This window comes from Carassius gibelio, chromosome A4 (genome assembly GCF_023724105.1).
Source record: "Carassius gibelio isolate Cgi1373 ecotype wild population from Czech Republic chromosome A4, carGib1.2-hapl.c, whole genome shotgun sequence".
Classification (NCBI taxonomy): Eukaryota; Metazoa; Chordata; class Actinopteri; order Cypriniformes; family Cyprinidae; genus Carassius; species Carassius gibelio.
In genome coordinates, this window is record NC_068374.1 from 34819471 (window position 1) to 34842103 (window position 22633).

Sequence of the window (22633 nt, forward strand, 5' to 3'; positions counted from 1 at the left end):
GGATGTGGAGGTCCTGGGCTGGTGTGGTTACACGTGGTCTGCGGTTGTGAGGCCGGTTGGATATACTGCCAAATTCTCTGAAACCATTTGGAGACGGCTTATGGTAGAGAAATGAACATTTAATTCATGGGCAACAGCTCTGGTGAAGATTCCTGCAGTCAGCATGCTCCCTCAAAACTTGCGACATCTGTTGCATTGTGCTGTGTGATAAAACTGGACATTTTAGATTGGTCTTTTACTGTGTCCAGCCTAAGGCACACCAGTGCAATAATCATGCTGTCTAATCATCATCTTGATATGCCACACCTGTGAAGTGGATGGATTATCTCGGTGTAGAGATATTAAGCTCAAGATCAACTGAGAAGGAAGGAGAACGGAGTCGGCGTTCTGAGGCTCGTGGGAATATTTATTAGCTCAAAAAGAAAACAAAACTTGCGCCACATGTGCATCAATCACGTTCACTGAACACTATTCTGGTTTACGGTCTCTCCCGCACGTCTGCTGCTTTCTCCCATGAGTCCTCAGCTCTCTCTCTCTCTGCCAGTTCGCGGGCGGCTTAAATGCCGATTCCCCACGCCAATCACTGCAACGAGAAGCAGGTGTTACTTGTTTCTCACTTGAGCCACTTACCACCGCTCGTCTCCTCACTCTCTCTCCCGTCGCAGACCTCGCTGAACCACGCCTCCGCCGCCACACTCAGCAAAGGAGTTAAGTGCTCTCTAACACAGATTTAGACAGATTTGTGAACAATATTTGAGGGAAATAGGCCTTTTGTGTACATAGAAAAAGTCTTAGATCTTTGAGTTCAGCTCATGAAAAATTGGGGCAATAAAATAAAAATAATTTTGTTCAGTGCGCACATACTCACATATATAAATGTTTTATGTATATGTGTGTGTGAACGAACTTGGAGCACAAAGGCAGTCTTAAGTCACTGTGATATATTTGTAGCAATGGCCAAAAAACATTGTATGGGTAAAAAAATGATAGATTTTTCTTTTATACCAAAATTCATTAGGATATTAAGTAAAAAACATGTTCCATGAAGATATTTTGTAAATTTACTACTTTACATATATCAAAATTACATTTTGTATTAGTAATATGCATCGCTAAGAATTCATTTGGACAACTTTAAAGGAGAGTTTCTCAGTATTTAGTTTTTTTGCTACCTCAGATTCCAGATTTTAAAATGTGTGTGTGTGTGTAAATTAAATGTAAAAGTTAGTAAAGACTCGTAACACTCACACTGGACGTCCAGCAGCACTGATGAGGTCTGTGTGCCGTGTTTGTTCTCAGCTGTACAGTAGTATCGTCCGCTGTGTGTCGGGTCGGTGTTGTTGATAGTCAGGTTTGGTCCGGTCTGAACTGGATTCAGAGGTCTCTCAGTGTCTCTGTACCAGGTGTAGTTCACTGCTGGGTTTGCATCACTGCTGCAGATCAGAGTCACTGAACGACCCTCCAGAACTAAACCAGCTGGATTTATCCTCACAGATGTGTTTTTAGGAGCATCTAGTGGAGGAGAAAATCTTTCAAGTGATTACTTTATGATTTACAGCATTAATTATAGATGATCATTTAGCACAGATTGATATAATTCCTGTCTTACACTGAACGTGTAGCAGACGAGACTCTTGTGTTGTGTTCTGCTGCTGTATCTGGTGTGTTGCAGTGCAGGTGAAAGTGACTCTGTGATGACGGTGAGAAACAGTGAAGTTCAGATCAGAGATGAGCTCAGTTTGGCTCTGATACTGTCGTCCTGTGACGCTCTCGATGAGAGACGAGCTCCATGTGAGAGATGATGGACGAGACGGACAGAAGATCTTAGTAGAGCAGCGCAGACTCACTGAACTTCCCTCAATCACCTCCACCTTCTTCTTCATCACCTTCTGCTGATCCTTAAAGACAATCAGTGTAGGTTTGGGTGGAGATCCTGAAACACAGACAGAGACATCAAATATTACCAGATCATATCGATTAATATATCAAATAATAAAGATATATAATGTACAGTAGATGTCTTTTTCATGTCCAGTCACACTATAGAAGCAGCATGAACAATATGACACTCACCTAAGACGACAATTTTAACTGGAGAGTATATAGGTCCTCTGTAGTTATATTTCAATTTACCACTGGTTTCGATTCTGAAGTAATATGACCCATTATGTCTCTGATCAACATTATCGAAGCGTGTGGTGCAGTTTTTCTGTGTAGCAGTGCCAAATATTTCTCCTTTTAACTGTCCAGTGTTGGGGCTGCTGGAGTCAAACACTATAACGTGAGGGTTTCTGACTTTAAACCACAATCTCTTTGCACTGTCAGTGAGGTCAGCTTCATATTGTTGTTCAATATCAAATGTGCAGGGGATGAAAACACAGGATCCGTTCAGAGCTTCTACTTTATTCGGCAGATTGATATTAAAGCCACACAAAACACCTAAAACAAAGACAAACAGATCGAAGGAAGTAAACGATCAGAGAATACAAGCAGAACACACTTCTGCAGAACTTATTGCTCTTTATCTCATGAAGATCACATGAAAGTGCTTTCATAATAATAATTAATCTTGTTAAACAGAGGAATAATCTAAGAATGAGACCTTGTATCAGAGATCCAGTGAGGAGGAACGTCACCAATGTTTCCATCATTTACATTCACCTTACAGCAGAAGAAACAACAAATGAAGACATTTTATAGAATGAAAAAAGCAGAAATGTTGGAGCTGTTTTTGATTGTGTATCCTATGCACCTATCGATCATCTACAGGTGTGTGAGGGACATTGTTGATTGATACGATGAAAATAATATTTTATTGTGTATGAATGTATAGCTGTTTTGGTATAAACTCATTATAGATTAAAGTTTTTTTTATTCATAGATATTTACATGAGAATACAGAACACTACTAAAGATTTTAAAAACAGGTCATTCTTATCTTAAATGTTTTAAATCTTAACGTTTCAGAATCTGAAAGCTACAGGAGTGAGTGTGAGTTTGAGTGTGTTGTGTGTAAATGTCTTACCAGAGAAGAGAGTTGAAGACAGAGCTCAAGCTGACGCTTCTACACTGAACGGAGGGAGAACTGTGTGTGAAAACGACACAATTTAGCTCATATTAGAGATTCACCACTTCTCCTTTAGACAGAACTCAGTAACAGTAGCCAGGCTGAGAAATATGCAAATCAGTCTGCAGCTGAATATTCAACACATTTCTTTATATCTGATGGAAACAAATCATGTGAGATCCAGTGTTCATGTTGATAATAATTCTCCATACAGTCATACATGTTGAATCACATTAAAAATTAAAAACCTTGTGCAGGAGACATGCTTTTTGTCTTCTCATCTTTTGCATTTCTTACTACTTCGAGATATTATACTGTATAACAACATTGTGTTACGGTTATATTTCTCATGTTCTGAATTCAGTTTAACAGTTTACTTCAAATAAGGAAGGTTTTCTTGCCCAAGATACTGACAGAAGCTGAAAGCAGGAGAGATTTCAGCAGATCACTGCTGTCTGTTTGTAAGGTGTCTGTGTCTAAAGTCAGCAATACGAGCTGCTCACTTCTACAGTATTGAATTATTCCTGTACAGTAAGTGTGATACTGTAAACATTTACATTTAAACATTTGACAGATTCAGCATAGAGGCAATAAATAATTGTGTTTTGTTTTGTAATATGAAGAGTCTGTGACAGAGCTGTCATCTGTAATATCTGAACTGAAACTGAAAGTGTTTTCATGTTGTCAATGATCTGAAAGTGAAGTCTCTTCTGTCTCTAGTGGAGCAGATGGAAACTGCACATCAGTTCCTGTGATTACAACAAGAAACACTCACCACCAGAGGACACCAAACTGGTATTTTATCTGCTTAGATATAGAAATAGTGAAATAATATTTAGAAAATAAAATATTTTAAAACAGAATTGAATTTACATTTCATGCTGTGTAAAAATCTTGAAACTTGAAAAAAAGGTGATATTTTACCAACATTTTTTCTGTTTGATTTCCAAAAGCGCAAATAGGCCTATTTATCTGTGAGATTGCGACAAATGTTTACTTGTGAGATTTATATGCATTATGTTTATTCCTTCACTAAACTAGAACTAGAGGGTGACCATACGTCCTCTTTTCCCCAGACATGTCCTCTTTTTGGACCTACAAAATTGCATCAGGTGGGTATTTCTTAATCGCCAAAATGTCCAAGTTTCGGCTGTTTTCTCTGACCATTGCTTTCGTGTTAATTCCTTTAAACATGCTAATATTGTATAATTTTGGCGCATCAGGATCTGCTCAGGATGCCGTGTATTTAAATGTTTTTTATATTTGCGCTGTTTACTTTCACTTTCTATTTCGCAATTACACAAAAGAGAGCACATCTTACAAAATCAGATATTTGTGACCCTGGACCACAAAACCAGTCATAAGGGTATTTTCTTAGAAATTGAGATTTATACATCATCTATAAGCTGAATAAATAAGCTTCCCTTGATGAATGTTAGGATAGGACAATATCTGACTGAGATATAACTTTCTGAAAATATAGAATATTTTATATGGAGCTTTTATTAAAGTCGTCCAAATGAAGTGCAATGCATATTATTACTAATAAAAAATTACGTTGTGATATATTTACTGTAGGACATTTACAAAATATTTTCATGGAACATGATCTTGACTTAATATCCTAATGATTTTTGGCATAAAATAAAAATCTATCTTTTTTTTTTTATTATTGTTTGCTATTGCTAAAAATATACCCAAGTGACTAAAGACTGGTTTGTGGTGCAGGGTCACATCTGTCAGTGAGCTCAGGATCTGTTGAGCAGCAAATATTCTATTCATCTCTCTTTATTCTCAAACTGTGATCAGTCAGATCTGACTCCTGCAGCTCTTGTTGGATGCAGGGTTGCCAAGTCTGTGTCTTTTCCTCAGAATTTGGCTACTTTTAACCTGTTGCCATGGGTTGATTTTCCCAATTTTCGAGGGCAGCATTAGTTCAGTCAGGCCACGGAGTCATAGGCTGCTCCAATCACTTCCATTCTCCAATTAGACACAGGACATATATACGTGGCACTACTGCTCAGTAAGTATGCTCAAATGCCTCACAGCCCTCCCTCCTTCCCCATTATAAGCATGAGCATATTACTGTGCACCTTCTGGTTGTCGTTTCTTTGTTTCAGATCACTAAGGCTTTCAAAATGGGTTAAAGGTCTGAAAATATTGCATAAATTACATTTGACTGAAATGCTTTTATTGAAACATTTAGCATCTATGATAAAACTTTCATGGACTTCTACATTAACTGTTCCCTCCTGGTGGAATGACCTGCCCAACTCAATCCAAGCAGCTGAGTCCTTAATATTTTCAAGAAACGGCTGAAAGCACATCTCTGTCCTCTTCATTTGACCCTAGCACTCTCTATTCTAATAGTTAGAGGGAAGTTATTCTTAAAACTTCCCTTTAACATTTGTATTATCTTTTCTATTTCTAACTACTTTTTATTTATAAAGAAAGAAGAGCCTCCAACAATAGCATTCTCTATTCTTTCTCTATTATTTCTTATTTTCTTTTTATTTATTGTAAAAAATTACACTTTATTGTAAATAATATCACTTGCATTATCTATTCTTTCTGTTTTTTTTTAACTTGTTTTATTTTTATTTAAAAATGACTCTCTAGCACTTGCATTAACTTTTATTTTTCTTTTCTTTCTACTTGTTTTCTTTTTCTTTTTTTTAAATCTAAATAAGAAAACAAACAAAAAACATGCTACCTGAACTGTTAGACGAAGCCCCGCCCACAAACTCCGCCCCCTACTTTCCTCTTTTTGAAACACTATGATATGGTCACTCTAAACTATTCAGAACTATAGGCACAATGTCATTCTCAAACCTCAAAATCTGTCAATTTTATCCCAGATTTCTCTTTTTCCCCTCATTTGTTATCTATTATAGACACAGAGAGTTTTTCGAAGGAAGTCTGATGACTCTGGGAGTGGAATTAAAAGCAACACAATCTGTAAGTCATTTAATCAAACAATTAAATAAAACACTTTTCTTCCACACACATCAGACTGAGAGTTCCTCACGCCTGCTTTTATATCAGTTTCAGTTTAGTTTTTATCTTGGTGTATCATTTAAATAGACTTATTCAATTATTATTATTATTATTATTATTATTAGAGATTGTAGGCTATTCATTTTTCAGAAAATAAAAGTGATAGGTGTATAGTAAAATTAATATTAAAAAATAAACCATGCTGGACTGGATTACAGGTGATACTGTTGTAAATAATGTTCAGCTTCTTCAGATCGTTTCGCTTCATAATAACTTTTTTGCTTTTTTTTTTTTGCCTTTCAGAGTGACTGTAGATGCTGATTTGCATTTTATGAATTGCCAAGAAAATTCTTTACTATTCTACTGAAGAATAAAGTAATTTTCATCGTTTACGTCCTGAGGGTGAGTACATTAACAGTAAATTTTCCTTTTAGGGCGATCTATCGATTTCCTGTTAAAACGATGAGGAATAAACACTTAAAATAACTTCTTCTATGTTCCGCAGATGAAAGAAAGTTCTGTAGGTTTGTAATTGTTATTTTTAGATGAAGGATCTCTTAAATTGTTGCTCAAAGATTCAAAGGTTTTGGTTCAGTCTGGTTTTTCAGCATCATCTGCGCTGACCAGCTCTTCCTTCTGTCTGTAGCGATGGCTCGTGTTTTCATAAATCACGTCTTCTGATGCCGGTGAGGACGTGTCTGTGATCTTTGCTGTCATGTGTGTTTTTTTGGGCTCTGTCTCAGATGTTGAGGTGTTGTTCTTTGTGTCTGTGTCTCCTGCAGGACAGTGTCGGACCACAGCGTATTCACTGGTCAACGAGGCAAGGCCCATGATCTCTCCTGACGGCGGGTCAGCGTTTGAGAAGTAAATGGAGGAATAATGAAGAGATTCAGGTGCACTCGGTGCGGTGGATGACAGCATGCCTTTATTGGTGTAAACAGACTCACTGTCATTATCCAGAGAAACGGCCTGATGGAGAAGAAACGGCAAAATGAGTGAAGATCTGCTGAACGACTGCCTGTAATGTCTTTGAGAATGAATAACTCACTGTTTGAGTCAGAATGAATCCAGATGTGTCTTGTCTGGTTTCTGAAGGTTTTTCTTTCCTTCTTCTGAAAAACATGTTTTCATATTATCAAAAAAAGTATGCTTCTAATATAATCTCAGTAAGTATTACAAATCCTCATCAGTCTCATCGGAACAATTAATGTTAGAGGATTATTATAGTTAACTTAAACTACAACCAAAACCATTTCTAAAGTCTCAAGTCTGTATTTGATTTCAGCAAGTTTCTGAAGCAACAATTTAACTTATTTTAAAGGGGTTAGTACACCCAAAAATGAAAATTAGGCCGTTTTACTCACCCCTGAAACATCCTAGTAGTATATGACTTTCTTCTTTCTGATGAATCCAGTCAGAGTTCTTTTAAAAAATTTTTTTAAAAAGAACTTTGCAGGAAAGTAATCTATTTTATTTAATCTATTTTATTTTCTTCACTTTGCAGGTCTTTTGTATGACAATGTATTACCGCCAGCTATCTGTCAAATGGACCATTGACACACGTAATTGAGATTGTAGATAGAGTGTCAATGGTCCATTTGACAGATAGGTGGCAGTAATACATGTATAAGACTGCAATCCACCATAAAGCAAGAAGAAGAAGAAGACACATCAAGCCCTGGTTGCTGAGAACGTGCCAAGGACAGTTCGGATATTGTGACGATATAAATACTGTTCAGTTTCCTGCACAGACTGATCGTTTTGTGGCTTTACTCATCAATGTATCGTCACAAGCTGCAGTGTTCAATTTGGCTGTGTTTGTGCATGTTTTTCTTTTTTTTTTTACTCTCAAAGCCGTGATTCCCATCTATTTCCATTATATGACTGACAGACTGCAATGGTTTGAGTTAAAAATCTTGGTTTGTGTTTTACTAAAGAAACAAAGTCACCTACATCTTGGATGCCCTGGGGGTAAACAGACAAACATAAAATTTTCATTTTTGGATAAAGTATCCCTTTTACAGTTGGTAAATACTTTTTTATATATATTTGGGGGGTGGGGGGACTAGACATAGTCTCAGAAAAATATTTGAAGGAATCTCATTTTTCATGGTATCTCCTTCAGATTTGAAATAGAAACTCACGAGACACTAAATATCAATAGAACTTAATATACACAAAATTACAAAAAAAATATTATTTTATCTTATACTATTTCACTTTAGTTCTGGTAATTTGTTGTGTTTTTGTAATCTTTATTAGTTTAAATTAGTTTTTTTATTCATTTTAGTTCAATTTGTCAGTGCTTATAACTATTAGTATAATTATTTTATTAAGATTTATTTGTTTTAAAAAGTATTTTTATTATAATAACTGTTTCATGCTTTATCCTTTAGAAAACATTTACAATAGCTGAAAAAAATATCTGTAACGTATATGTATATATATATATGTGGTGGGCCGTTATCGGTGTTAACGTGCTGCGTTAACGCGAGACTGTTATTGCGCAATAAAATTAATATAGCCGTTAATCTATTCTCAAAGTTGGGTTGGGAGCTGGGTCTAGGCGAGCTATGATGAATTTCACCTTGATATTTTATATAACCGACTGGCTGAGGTCAGCCTAAAAAGATGCTCAGGACAGTTGACAGGCCACTGCCTGGCATCGTCACTAAAGCTTATCTTTTTCACATGTTTTTACGCCACTGCCTAGCATCCAAACACAAGACGTGGAAAGCTGAACAAAGTAACTCGCGCGCTGTGTTCGGTTCGGTTTGGAGAGAGATCGAGAGTCGCGTATCACGGACAGCGACACTGAACCGAGCTCTCTTCTGCAAAGAGAAAGGCGTCTCAAAACACTTGAACATCGAATTTGCTTATTTTTGCTCTTGTGCCGACAAATACATACAAAATATGTCAAAATATCCACCTTGGAAATTATGCTTGAAAAAAATGTCAGTTATTTCTTAAGTGAAAGTAAACATTGAGGAAAAAAATAGTTTGTCAATTTTATTTGGGTAACACACATATTCTGATTAATCTAGATTAATTTCAAGATCACAGTGAGATTAATCTAGATTAAAAAAATGTATCTATGCCCACCACTAATATATATATATATATATATATATATATATATATATATATATATATATGTATATATATGCCTTTATCTCATCATATATTACACCAGGTTTGTAATTATTCCCACCGTTCGTAGCAGAGCATCACGAAGCAAGCGATCATCATCACTGAGGCTCCGACAGCAGCTCCGAGCAGCAACGACGGATGATGGAAACCTGCAAAACAGTGTTTTGTTGCTCAGAGGTTGGTCTTTCATAGTTCAGGAGATCTCAGATGTGACATTGGCATTATAATATATTGAACTTTTAAAAGTGTCATTAATAATTTATTATCTCAAGTGGTTTCTTCAGTACAATTAAGCTACATCTTTTTCATATGGATAAAGATATCATTTGTGATCTTTCTTGTTGATCAGATGAAGATGTTGTTGTGTTCCTCACGTGTGTCTTGTGGCAGTGGGACGAACTGAAACTGTTGACTGGCGCTGCTGTATTTGTTTGTGCTGAAACACTGCAGGACGTCCGTGTCTGTGAGGGACTGATGGATGTTCAGGACACTCTTCACTCCTGTGCTTCCTAACGTCTCCTCACTGATGGAGGTTTCTGTAGAGTTAGTGAGCACACGTCCAGACAGACGCCACTCTAGTGTAGGACAGGGATTCCCATGAGCCTCACACACACACTCCGTTACACTGCTTCGACTGCAAGAGATGGAGATATTGGGTGCAACTGAAAGAGATAATAATTGTTATGATACAGAAGATCTTGATGGTCTCTACAGTGTAAAACATGTTCAGAATTTGAATGAAAAAACATTAAAAATATCATGTTAAAAACACAGTAAGTCCCTTACTGTGAAAAAATAATAAATCAAACAGGACATTTAATGTAATTTTAAAGTAAATTACTGTTAAATATACAGTTTTTAGAAGTGGAAAAATACAATTCATCTTATTTATTTAAATTTTATTTAATTTATAATTCAGTGTTTTATGGTGGTTGTCAGTATATTATAAGGAAACAACTAAATATATTTTAGTATTTCAGTAAGTTGGTATATTTAAATATTTATTCTGTAAATTTAAGTTTGGTTCTCTGTAGATGGATTACGAATGTGTTCATGACAAAAATAAACCAAAAACATAACCTTGAGTTAATGGTTTGCTAAAGTAGAAAAGAGGAACAAGCCACAGTTATTAAGTCAGGGTTAGTTCCATCAATTTAAGTTTAGTTCACTGATGATGAATACAAATGTTTTCATGACAAAAACAGAAGAAAAAAACATACCATCAAGCTAAAAATGTACTAAAGTAGAAAAGAGGAACAGGCCACAATTATTAAGCTACGGTTAGTTCTGTCTACAAAACACCACACTGGTGAAAGTGACATTATTGTGATGAAGAACTTGTTTTACTCTTCTGACTACAGTAGTACTCGGTTATAAAAAGTCTTTAATTGATATAATTAACCTAAAAAGAAACCTTACACTACGTCCTACGTCATCCACTGGAATGGTGTTATTGTGAATGTGCTTACGACAGTTAGCAGAAACTAGAGATTACTGTGTATAACATTTTTTCAATTTAGATTTTTCTTACAAAAACACATCACTTCACTACAGGAGGCTTTTATTCACCCCCTGGATCTGTGTGAGGCACTTTTTATGATGGATGGATGCACTTAATTTGACTCCTTTTGGAATATTGAAAAATAACACCCATTCACTGCCATTATAAAGATTGGAAGTCTGATTAGATTCTGATTTTATTCGTCTGAAAGAAAAAAGTCATATAAACCTAGGATAGCTCGAGGGTGAGAAAATCATTTGGTGATTTTAATTGTTTGGGTGAAATATCCCTTCAATGTTCTGCATCTAATGCTGTCGGTTGCCACAGAAAATAAGATTGACTCGGACCCCAAGTGTTTGATCACTGCATTGCCTTTATAGAAGAGCTGCTGACTGTTTCTTGTAATTTCACTGGTTTAAGTGCAGTTTCAAAAAGGATTTATATAAAAACCTTGCATTTCAAAATGCTGTAGTACATTTAACTATTGCTCTGTAACAAAATCATTTACAAAAGGGGAACTAAATCTCCTTCTTTCTTCCCAGATGCATTTTCTGTAAATGAAGATGTTTGTCACAGTGCTACAGCCATTTCACAGCTTTTCTTTTTTTTGTTTTCACAGTCTGTGCACAGATGACTGTTATTGTACTATAGTCACAGTATTTGTTATCAGGAATCAGATCAGGAATCAAGTTTAATAAATTAAATTAATTTGCGGTCTGTGTTTTTACTCACACTGAACATCCAGCTGAATTGTAGCATTGCAGTGGCCATGCTGGTTTTGAGCTTTACAGCCATACCATGCTCCGTGTGTAGGGTTTGTCACAATGTAGGTGTGATTATATCCAGTCTGGAGGAGCTCAAACTGAGACCCTGTCTCTCTGTACCAGGTGTAGTTCACTGCTGGTGGGTTTGCATCACTGCTGCAGATCAGAGTCACTGAACGACCCTCCAGAACTAAACCAGCTGGATTTATCCTCACAGATGTGTTTTTAGGAGCATCTAAAAGAACAGAAAAAAATGTAGACAGGCAAAATATATAGTCATATTTTACAATCTATTATATGCAGTATAAAGGTTGGTAATGCTACACTGTGTGAAACAATTGACTTTAAATATTTAGAATATTTGTATGAGTAAAGACTCATAACACTCACACTGGACGTCCAGCAGCACTGATGAGGTCTGTGTGCCATGTTTGTTCTCAGCTGTACAGTAGTATCGTCCGCTGTGTGTCGGGTCGGGGTTGTTGATGGTCAGGTTTGGTCCGGTCTGAACTGGATTCAGAGGTCTCTCAGTGTCTCTGTACCAGGTGTAGTTCACTGCTGGTGGGTTTGCATCACTGCTGCAGATCAGAGTCACTGAACGACCCTCCAGAACTAAACCAGCTGGATTTATCCTCACAGATGTGTTTTTAGGTGCATCTAGTGGAGGATAAAATCTTTCAAGTGATTACTTTATGATTTACAGGGCTAATTATAGATGATCATTCAGCACAGATTGAAATAATTCCTGTCTTACACTGAACGCGTAGCAGACGGGAGCGCTGTGCTGTGATCTGCTTCTGTATCTGGTGTGTTGCAGTGCAGGTGAAAGTGACTCTGTGATGACGCTGAGAAACAGTGAAGTTCAGATCAGAGATAAGCTCAGTTTGGCTCTGATACTGTCGTCCTGTGACGCTCTCGATGAGAGACGAGCTCCATGTGAGAGATGGTGAACGAGACGGACAGAAGATCTTAGTAGAGCAGCGCAGACTCACTGAACTTCCCTCAATCACCTCCTCCTGATCCGGAAAGATGCTCATTGTAGGTTTGGGGGGAGATCCTGAAACATAGACAAAGATATTACAAGATAATGTTGATTATCATATCCAGTGACGAAGGTATAAATTGTACAAGTAGTAGATTTCTTTTTCATGTCCAGTCACACTATAGAAGCAGCATGAACAATATGACACTCACCTAAGACGACAATTTCAACTTGAGAGTATGTAGGTCCTTTGTAGCTATGTTTCAATATACCACTGGTTACGATTCTGAAGTAATATGACCCATCATGACTCTGATCAACATTATCGAAGCGTGTGGTGCAGTTTTTCTGTGTAGCATTGCCAAATATTTCTCCTTTTAACTGTCCAGTGTTGGGGCTGCTGGAGTCAAACACAGCTATATTTCTTCCAACTTTAAACCACATTCTCTTTGCACTGTCAGTGAGGTCAGCTTCATATTGTTGTTCAATATCAAATGTGCAGGGGATGAAAACACAGGATCCTTGCAGAGCTTCTACTTTATTCGGCAGTTTAATATTAAAGCCACACAAAACACCTAAAACAAAGACAAACAGATCGAAGGAAGTAAACGATCAGAGAATACAAGCAGAACACACTTCTGCAGAACTTATTGCTCTTTATCTCATGAAGGTCACATGAAAGTGCTTCCATAATAATAATTAATCTTGTTAAACAGAGGAATAATCTAAGAATGAGACCTTGTATCAGAGATCCAGTGAGGAGGAACGTCACCAATGTTTCCATCATTTGCATTCACCTTACAGCAGAATAAACAACAAATGAAGACATTTTATAGAATGAAAAAAAATGTTGGAGCTGTTTTAGATTGTTTATCCTATGCACCTATCGATCATCTACAGGTGTGTGAGGGACATTGTTGATTGAAACGATGAAAATAATATTTTATTGTGTGTGAATTTATAGCTGTTTTGGTATAAACTCATTATTTCTAGATTTAAGTTTCAGAATTTATTATTTACATGAGAATACAGAACACTTTCTAAAGATTTTAAAAACAGGTCATTCTTATCTTGAACATGTTTCAAACCTTAACGTTTCAGAATCTGAAAGCTACAGGAGTAAGTGTGAGTTTGAGTGTGTTGTGTGTAATGTCTTACCAGAGAAGAGAGTTGAAGACAGAGCTCAAGCTGACGCTTCTACACTGAACGGAGGGAGAACTGTGTGTGAAAACGACACAATTTAGCTCATATTAGAGATTCATCACTTCTCCTTTAGAACTCAGTAACAGTAATGTCCTCTTTTCCCCAGACATGTCCTCTTTTTGGACGTACAAAATTGCGTCAGGCGGGTATTTCTTAATCGCCAAAATGTCCAGTATTCTGCTGTTTTCTCTGACCATTGCTTACGTGTCAATTCCTTTAAACATTATAATATTGTATAATTTTGGCACCTCAGGAACTGCTCAGGATGTTGTGTATTTAAATGTTTTTGATATTTGCGCTGTTTACTTTGACTTTCGATTTCGCCTCACATACACTCTGTGTAAAGAGAGCACATCTTACAAAATCAGATATTTGTGACCCTGGACCACAGTGTCATGGCTGAAAGTAAGGACAGGAAGCAGTTGCGAGTAATTGGTATTTATTAAGATGAGTAAAGTTGCTGGATGATGGTGGGTGATGCAAGGACCTCAATGGCAGCACAGACAGGTGAGGAGGTGATTGAGTGCGCTGGTGGTGGTGGTGGTGGTGAGGAATCCGCGATGATGACTGGTAATCCAAAAGCAACCGAACAGGGACAAGACACAATGAAGCAGAGCTGGTGGAACACAGACAAGTAGCATGGAGGACCTTGAACAATGATCTGACAAACAAGAGACGAAAGACAGGGCATTAAGTAGGCTGATCTTGAATGATCTTGGTGACAGTGAATGGGCCAATAAATTTGGGAGCCAATTTATTAGAGACAGAACGGAGAGCAATGTTCTTGGTAGAAAGCCACACTTTTTGACCCACAACGTTTACGAGAGGCCTAGACCGGTGGCGATCGGCTTTAGCCTTGGTGTGCGCCCCCACTCGGAGTAGAGTCTCGCGGGCTCTAGTCCAAGTGCGGTGACACCTCTGGACAAAGGCGTGAATGGAGGGGACCGCGACTTCGGATTCCAGACTGGGATAAATAGGTGGCTGGTAACCTACACTACACTCAAACGGAGATAGGCCCGTAGCTGATATTGGTAATGTATTGTGGGTGTAGTCCACCATTGACAGTTGTTGGCTCCAGGAGGAAGGATTCTTGGAAACCAAACATCGCAACACCCTTTCCAAGTCTTGGTTGGCTCTCTCCGTTTTAACCATTGCTCTGGGGATGAAACCCTGAGGACAGACTTACAGTCGCTCCCAGTAATCTACAGAACTCACTCCAAAATTTGGACACAAATTGGGGTCCCCTGTCGGAAACCATGTCTATCGGGAGGCCATGTAAACGAAAGATGTTATCTACGACGGTCAACACTGTCTCCTTGGCTGAGGGTAATTTGGGAAAGGGAATGAAGTGGGCTGCCTTCGAGAACTGGTCCACCATGGTCAAAAATACCATGTTGCCCTGGGAGGGCGGGAGGTTGGGAATAAAATCTAGTGCGTTGTGGGACCAGGGTCTCGAAGGGACCGGCAGCGGTTGAAGTAACCCATCAGGGGGTCGATTGGAAGTCTTACCAGTGGCACAAACAGAGCAAGCCAAAACAAACCTGTGAATGTCACGAGCCATAAGTGGCCACCAGAATCGTTGCTTGACTAAGAATTTAGTACGGTTAACTTCTGGATGAAGAGCCACATTAGAGCAATGGCCCCACTGGATGACGTTGGACCGTAATCCCTCCGGCACAAATAATCGATTCGGTGGGCACCCGGGCGGAGGCGTTACCACTTCTAAGGCCATGTGAGTGTGGAGACCACTAATGTCTCAGGTAAAATACACTCAGGAGTAGATGGGCGTTCGGAATGGTCAAAAATACATGACAAAGAATGGGGTTTGATGTTCTTGGAACCCGGCGGTACGAGAGAGTAAAGTCAAAACGTCCGAAAAAAAGTGCCCACCGAGCCTGCCCGGGAGTTCAACCTTTTAGCAGTACTAATATATTCTATCATACTATATTGGTCAGTCCATACTATAAAAGGAGCCCCTGAGCCTTCTAACCAGTAGCGCCATTCCTCCAATGCCATCTCGACTGCCAACAATTCTCGGTTACCAATATCATAATTGCTTTCGGCAGGGGATAATCGATAAGAGAAAAATGCGCATGGGTGCACCTTGTCGTCTGAGGGAGAATGTTGTGATAACACAGCCCCTACCCCCACCTCCGATGCATCGACCTCCACCACAAACTGACGTGATGGATCAGGGGTGATCAGGATAGGGGCTGAAACAAAGCAGCTCTTCAGTTTGGCAAACACAGCCTCGGCTGTGTCTGACCACCTGAACGTAGTTTTGGGGGAGGTCAAGGCAGTCAGAGGTGCGGCTAATTGGCTTAAGTTGCGAATAAAATGCCAGTAGAAGTTGGCGATTCCCAGAAACCTCTGTAGGGCCTTACGGGAATCTGGACTTGGCCACTCTACCACAGCCTTAACCTTCTCGGGATCCATGCGTATTCCCTCAGTCGACACGATATACCCAAGAAACAGAACAGACTGTGCATGAAACTCGCATTTCTCCGTCTTGACAAAAAGCCCATTCTCTAGCAACCTCTGAAGCACTCGTCGAACGTGCTGCACGTGTTCTTGGAGAGAAGAGGAAAAAATCAATATGTCGTCCAGGTAGACGTATATGAATTGATCAACCATATCTCGCAGCACGTCGTTGACGATTGCCTGGAAGACCGCTGGGGAGTTGGACAGCCCAAAGGGCATGACCAAGTATTCAAAGTGCCCCCTGGGGATGTTAAAATTCTTCCAATTCTTCCAATTCTTCCGGTCTTCCATTCATCCCCCTCCCTGATGCGGACCAAATGATAAGCATTACGTAAGTCCAATTTCGTGAAAATCTATGCTCCCGGCAACCTCTCGAAGGCTGAAGACATCAACGGCAAAGGGTAAGTATTCTTTATCGTGATGTTGTTCAGTCCCCGGTAATCGATACAAGGTCACAGCGATCCGTCTTTCTTCTCCACAAAAAAGAACCCCGACCCTGCTGGAGAAGAGGAAGGGCAGATGAACTTCAAAGCTAGAGAATCAGAAATATATTTCTCCCTAGCCTCCCTTTCTGGGACAGAAAGTGAATATAATTTGCCTTTATTTTACTTACCTGACAGTAAATATATGGCACAGTCATAGGGACGATGCGGAGGGAGAGAAGCAGCACGAGACTTACTGAACACTTCCTTCAGGTGGAGGTACTCCACGGGCACGTTAGATAAATCCACTGCCTCCTCCTGAAACACAGATATTGAAACAGATGGACAAGCTGACACTAGACAAGACTCATGACAATTGTTACTCCAGGCCAGAATAAAATTTAATTGCCAGTCTAGTTTGGGGTTGTGCAGGAGGGGGCAGGGGTGACCGAGTACTATGGGTGCGAGAGGAGAGTCAAGGATGTAGAAGGAGATGGTTTCTGAGTGGTTGCCTGATGTGATGAGGTTGATGTGAGAGATGACCGGTAGTCTCTGTCCATCGAGGGCATGAACCGTGATGTGGTGCGTGAGGGGTCTGAGGGGAATTTGAAGTCTGCGTGCTAGTGCTTTGCCCATGAAATTACCTTCAGCCCCGGAGTCCAAAAGTGCTTGACAATCGTGAATCTGTGCTGACCATCTTAGTCTTACCGGGAGGAGTGTAGATGATGATGAGGTCTTCTCGGCGGAGATCCCACCCGATAGTAGCCTCATACTTACTACCGGGCTTGGCCTTTTACTGGACAGATGTAGGCGTGATGACCGGTCCCCCCGCAGTAGAAGCACAGACCCAGGGACCTCCGCCTCTCCTTCTCCTCCCGGGAAAGCCGAGCTCGCCCTACCTGCATGGGCTCGTGATCGTAGGAGGGGCTGGCCGTGTCCCCACCGCTGACTCGAACGTCTGTCTGGGCTTTCGTTGTGGAATTGGGTAGGTTCCGTTGATCCACTCATGTCAGCCGTGCATCTACCCTCAATGCCAATTCAATGAGCCCATTGAGTGAGATCGGAAGGTCCAGGGCATAGATCTCTTTCTGGATGCGGTCAGCCAGTCCATGCAGGAACATGTCCCGCTAGGGTGCGGAACTCGATGGAAAAGTCTGAGATGGATCTCTCTCCCTGACGTAATTCAGCTAGCATCCTAGCCACCTCTCTCCCAGCGACGACCCGATCAAAGACCCGTCTCATCTCGGCGGAGAGTGTCTGGAACAAGGCGCAGCATGGATCTTGATTCTCCCACACCGCCGTTCCCTATAATGCCACCCTCCCAGTGAGCAGGGTCAACACAAACGCCACCTTAGCTTGTTAATTGTAGAAGGTCCCAAGTTGAAGAGAGAAATGCATATCGCATCGTGTTAAGAAAGCTCTACGAAAATTCGGCTCACCCGAGTAGGTCTCCGGAATGGGGAGGAGTGGTTCAGGCTGGGAGGGGTTCTCCAGTGGTGTGGGAGGAAAGGGTGGTGTGAGCAGCGCAGTGGGAGCTCGTAGAAGTTGTAGTTGCTGGGTGAGCTCTGTCCTCTTCATTTGACCCTATCACTCTATATTCTAATAGAGGGAAGTTATTCTAAAACTTCCCTTTAACATTTGTATTATCCTTTCTATTTCTAACTACTTGTTTTATTTATAAAGAAAGAAGAGCCTCCAACAATAGCATTCTCTATTCTTTCTCTATTATTTCTACTTCTTTTCTTTTTATTTATTGTAAAAAATGACAGTTTATTGTAAATAATAACACTTGCATTATCTATTCTTTCTGTTCTTTTGACTTGTTTTATTTTTATTTAAAAATGACTCTCTAGCACTGGCATTAATTATTATTTTTCTATTCTTTCTACTTGTTTTCTTTTTCTTTTTTATAAAATCTAAATGAGAAAACAAACAAAAAAACATGCTACCTGAACTGTTAGAAGAAGCCCCGCCCACAAACTCCACCCCCTACTTTCCTCTTTTCTTAAACACTATGATTTGGTCACCCTAAACTATACAGAACTATACAGGCACAATGTCATCCTCAAACCTCAAAATCTGTCAATTTTATCCCAGATTTCTCTTTTTCCCCTCATTTGTTGTCTATAAAAAATGCAGAGAGTTTTTCGGAGGAAGTCTGATGACTCTGGGAGTAGAATTGGAAGCAACACAATCTGTAAGTCATTTAATCAAACAATTAAATAAAACACTTTTCATCCACACACATCAGACTGAGAGTTCCTCACGCCTGCTTTTATATCAGTTTCAGTTTAGTTTTTATCTTGGTGTATCATTTAAATAGACTTATTCAATTATTATTATTATTAGAGATTGTAGGCTATTCCTTTTTCAGAACATTTTAATAAAGCTAAAGTACATGTCTTAAAACAAAATGTATAATTAAAAATAATTAAAAAAATTAAAGGAAAAAATTGCAATAAAAATAAATATATTTGAATAGGAAATGAAAGTGATAGGTGTATAATAAAATACATATTAAAAAATAAACCATGCAGGACTGGATTACAGGTGATACTGTTGTAAATAATAGCCGTTTTGGATAAAGGAGTCTGCTAATTGAATAAATGCAAATGTAATGTAATGTAAATAATGTTCAGCTTCTTCTTCAGATCGTTTCGCTTCATAATAACTTTTTTGCTTTTTTTGCCTTTCAGAGTGACTGTAGCTGCTGATTTGCATCTTATGAATCGCCAAGACAATTCTTTACTATTCTACTGATGAATAAAGTAAACTTCATGGTCAATTTCCTGAGGATGAGTACATTAACAGTAAATTTGCCTGTTTGGGCAATTTATCCTGCTAAAACGATGAGGAATAAACACTTAAAATAACTTCTTCTATTTTCCGCAGATGAAAGAAAGTTCTGTAGGTTTGTAATTGTTATTTTTAGATGAAGGTTCTCTTAAATTGGTGCTCAGAGATTCAAAGGTTTTGGTTCAGTCTTGTTTTTCAGCATCATCTGCGCTGACCAGCTCTTCCTTCTGTCTGTAGCGATGGCTCGTGTTTTCATAAATCACGTCTTCTGATGCCGGTGAGGACGTGTCTGTGATCTTTGCTGTCATGTCTGGTTTTTTGGGCTCTGTCTCAGATGTTGAGGTGTTGTTCTCTGTGTCTGTGTCTCCTGCAGGACAGTGTCGGACCTCAGCGTATTCACTGGTCAGCGAGGCAAAGCCCATGATCTCTCCTGACGGCGGGTCAGTGTTTGTGAAGTAAATGGAGGAATAATGAAGAGATTCAGGTGCACTCGGTGTGGTGGATGACAGCATGCCTTTATTGGCGTAAACAGACTCACTATCATTATCCAGAGAAACGGCCTGATGGAGAAGAAAAGGCAAAATGAGTGAAGATCTGCTGAATGACTGACTGTAATGTCTTTGAGAATGAATAACTCACTTTTTGAGTCAAAATGAGTCCAGATGTGTCGTCTTGTCTGATTTCTGAAGGTTTTTCTTTCTTTCTTCTGAAAAACATATTTTCAGATCATCAAAAAAAAAAAAAAATACTTCTATATACGGTAAACTCAGTCAGAATCACAATTCCTCCTTTTGATGAAGCTAAAAGCAGGTGAAGTCTCATTAGAGCAATGTCTGATCCAGGATTATTATTAACTAAAACTAAAACCAAAACTTTTTAAAAAAAGTGTTTTGAAGTCTGAAGTCTATATTTGATTTCAGCAAATTTCTCAAGCAGCAATTTCACTTAGTTTAAAGGGTTAGTTCACCCAAAAATGTACATCTGATGTTTATCTGCTTACCCCCAGGGCATCCAAGATGTAGGTGACTTTGTTTCTTCAGTAGAACATAAACCAAGATTTTAAACTCAAACCAATGCAGTCTGTCAGTCATATAATGAAAGTGAATGGGAATCATGGCTTTGAGAGTCAAAAAAATTTCATTTTTGGTTGAACTATTCATTTAGGTTTAAGTGAAAATATTTTAAAAGTGCTAAATAGCAATACAACAAAAAATAAACAAAATTACTAATATTGTTGTTTACTTATAAATATTAGAATTTTATTTCAGTTAAGATTTATTTGTTTTAAAAAGTATTTTTTTTTAGTATAATAACTGTTTGATGCTTTATACTTTAGAAAACATTTACCATAATAGCTGAAAAAATATCTGTTATGTATGTATGTGTGTGTATATATATTATATATATATATATATATATATATATATATATATATATATATATATATATATATATATATATATATATATATATATATATATATATAATATGGTTTGCCTTTATCTCATCATATATTACACCAGGTTTGTGATTATTCCCACCGTTCATAGCAGAGCCTCACGAAGCACGCGATCATCATCACTGAGGCTCCGACAGCAGCTCCGAGCAGCACCGACGGATGATGGAAACCTGCAAAACAGTGTTTTGTTGCTCAGAGGTTGGTCTTTCATAGTTCAGGGGATCTCAGATGTGACATTGCCATTATAATATATTGAACTTTTAAAAGTGTCATTAATAATTTATTATCTCAAGTGTTTTTTTTGTACAATTAAGCTACTTTTTCATATGGATAAAGATATCATCTGTGATCTTTCTTGTTGATCAGATGAAGCTGTTGTTGTGTTCCTCACTTGTGTCTTGTGGCGGTGGGATGATCTGAAACTGTTGACTGGCGCTGCTGTATTTGTTTGTGCTGAAACACTGCAGGACGTCCGTGTCTGTGAGGGACTGATGGATGTTCAGGACGCTCTTCACTCCTGTGCTTCCTAACGTCTCCTCACTGATGGAGGTTTCTGTAGAGTTAGTGATCACACGTCCAGACAGACGCCACTCAAGTGTAGGACAGGGATTCCCATGAGCCTCACACACACACTCCGTTACACTGCTTCGACTGCAAGAGATGGAGATATTGGGTGCAACTGAAAGAGAAAATATAATCGTTATGATACAGATGATCTTGATGGTCTCTACAGTGCAAAACATGTTAACAGCAAGTTCTCTTACTGTGAAAAATAATAAATCACATTTCATGTGATTTTACAGTAAAATACAGTTAAATACACAGGTTTTAGAAGTGGAAAAAATACAAGTCATATTACTTAATTTAATTTATAATTCAGTGTTTTATGGTGGTTGTCAGTATATTACAAGGAAACAACAAAATACATTTTAGTATTTCAGTAAGTTGCTATATTAACATATTTATTCTGTAAATTTAAGTTTGGTTCTCTGTGGATGGTTTACAAATGTGTTCATGACAAAAAAAAAACAATATACATATAACCTTAATGATTTGCTAAAGTATATAGTTTCTTCAATAAACAAGCTACAAGTAGTCCAAAATGCAACAAGAGTCCTTACCAGGTCAAGAAAATATGATCATATTACCCCAATTGTACAGTCTCTGCACTGGCTACCTATTAAGTTCCATATCAGTTACAAATTATCATTACTTACCTATAAGGCCCTTAATGGTTTAGCTCCTGCGTACCTACTGTAACTAGCCAATCCCTCACACTCCCTAAGGTCACAAAACGCTGGACTTTTGGTCGTTCCTAGGATAGCAAAGTCCACTAAAGGAGGTAGAGGTTTTTCACATTTGGCTCCCAAACTCTGGAATAGCCTTCCTGATAATATTAGGGGTTCAGACACACTCTCTCTGTTTTTGATGCTGACCCTCAGAGGACCTCAGATGATGCTAACCCTGAATCAACAAACAGAACTAACAAATATTGCTACAAGTGTGACTGCATCATATAATAATTACTGTTAATAATGTTCATCGTCTGGCTGACTACGTCTTGTATTAATTTTTCTGAAAATCCTGTCATATGTGCACAAACTAACAGTCACCACTTATAAGCTACTACTAAATATTGTACAAATATAATTTTCTGTAAAGTTGCTTTGTAATGATTTGAATTGTAAAAAGCGCTATACAAATAAACTTGAATTGAATTGAATTGAATTGCTAAAGTAGAAAAGAGGAACAAGCCACAGTTTTTAAGTCAGGGTTATTTCCGTCAGTTTAAGATTATTTCACTGATGATG

The 22633-nt window shown here is 38.5% G+C and overlaps 2 protein-coding genes and 1 long non-coding RNA gene across 15 annotated transcripts in view; 1 reads left to right on the top strand and 2 right to left on the bottom strand.

The window, feature by feature from the left end:
• Positions 1-22633, bottom strand: part of LOC127979168 (B-cell receptor CD22) — a 72999-nt gene that overhangs the window by 39265 nt on the left and 11101 nt on the right. The window contains exons 1-5 of one of the 12 annotated variants that reach the window (XM_052584404.1): positions 3026-3451; positions 2603-2661; positions 2074-2439; positions 1610-1933; positions 1249-1512 (exon numbers count right to left, since the gene is read on the bottom strand). In XM_052584404.1, the coding sequence (XP_052440364.1) occupies positions 1249-1512; positions 1610-1933; positions 2074-2439; positions 2603-2651 (1003 nt within the window). In that variant the 5' untranslated portion in view covers positions 2652-2661; positions 3026-3451. Of the gene's footprint in view, positions 1-1248; positions 1513-1609; positions 1934-2073; positions 2440-2602; positions 2662-3025; positions 3452-12489; positions 12537-12673; positions 13037-13199; positions 13259-13619; positions 13879-22633 lie in introns of those variants that run through there. The other 11 variants (XM_052584414.1, XM_052584433.1, XM_052584424.1 and 8 more) reach the window with 11 other exon arrangements.
• Positions 19537-22633, bottom strand: part of LOC127979167 (hemicentin-2) — a 106744-nt gene continuing 103647 nt past the window's right edge. Inside the window, exons 18-20 of the mRNA XM_052584388.1 lie at positions 20905-20992; positions 20003-20069; positions 19537-19923 (exon numbers count right to left, since the gene is read on the bottom strand). Of these exons, the coding sequence (XP_052440348.1) occupies positions 19546-19923; positions 20003-20069; positions 20905-20992 (533 nt within the window). The 3' untranslated portion in view covers positions 19537-19545. The remainder of the gene's footprint in view (positions 19924-20002; positions 20070-20904; positions 20993-22633) is intronic.
• The window catches only part of LOC127979221 (uncharacterized), an 84773-nt gene continuing 83057 nt past the window's right edge, over positions 20918-22633 (top strand). For both annotated transcript variants that reach the window (XR_008158751.1, XR_008158750.1), the window contains exon 1: positions 20918-21020. This is a non-coding gene — a long non-coding RNA (uncharacterized LOC127979221). The remainder of the gene's footprint in view (positions 21021-22633) is intronic.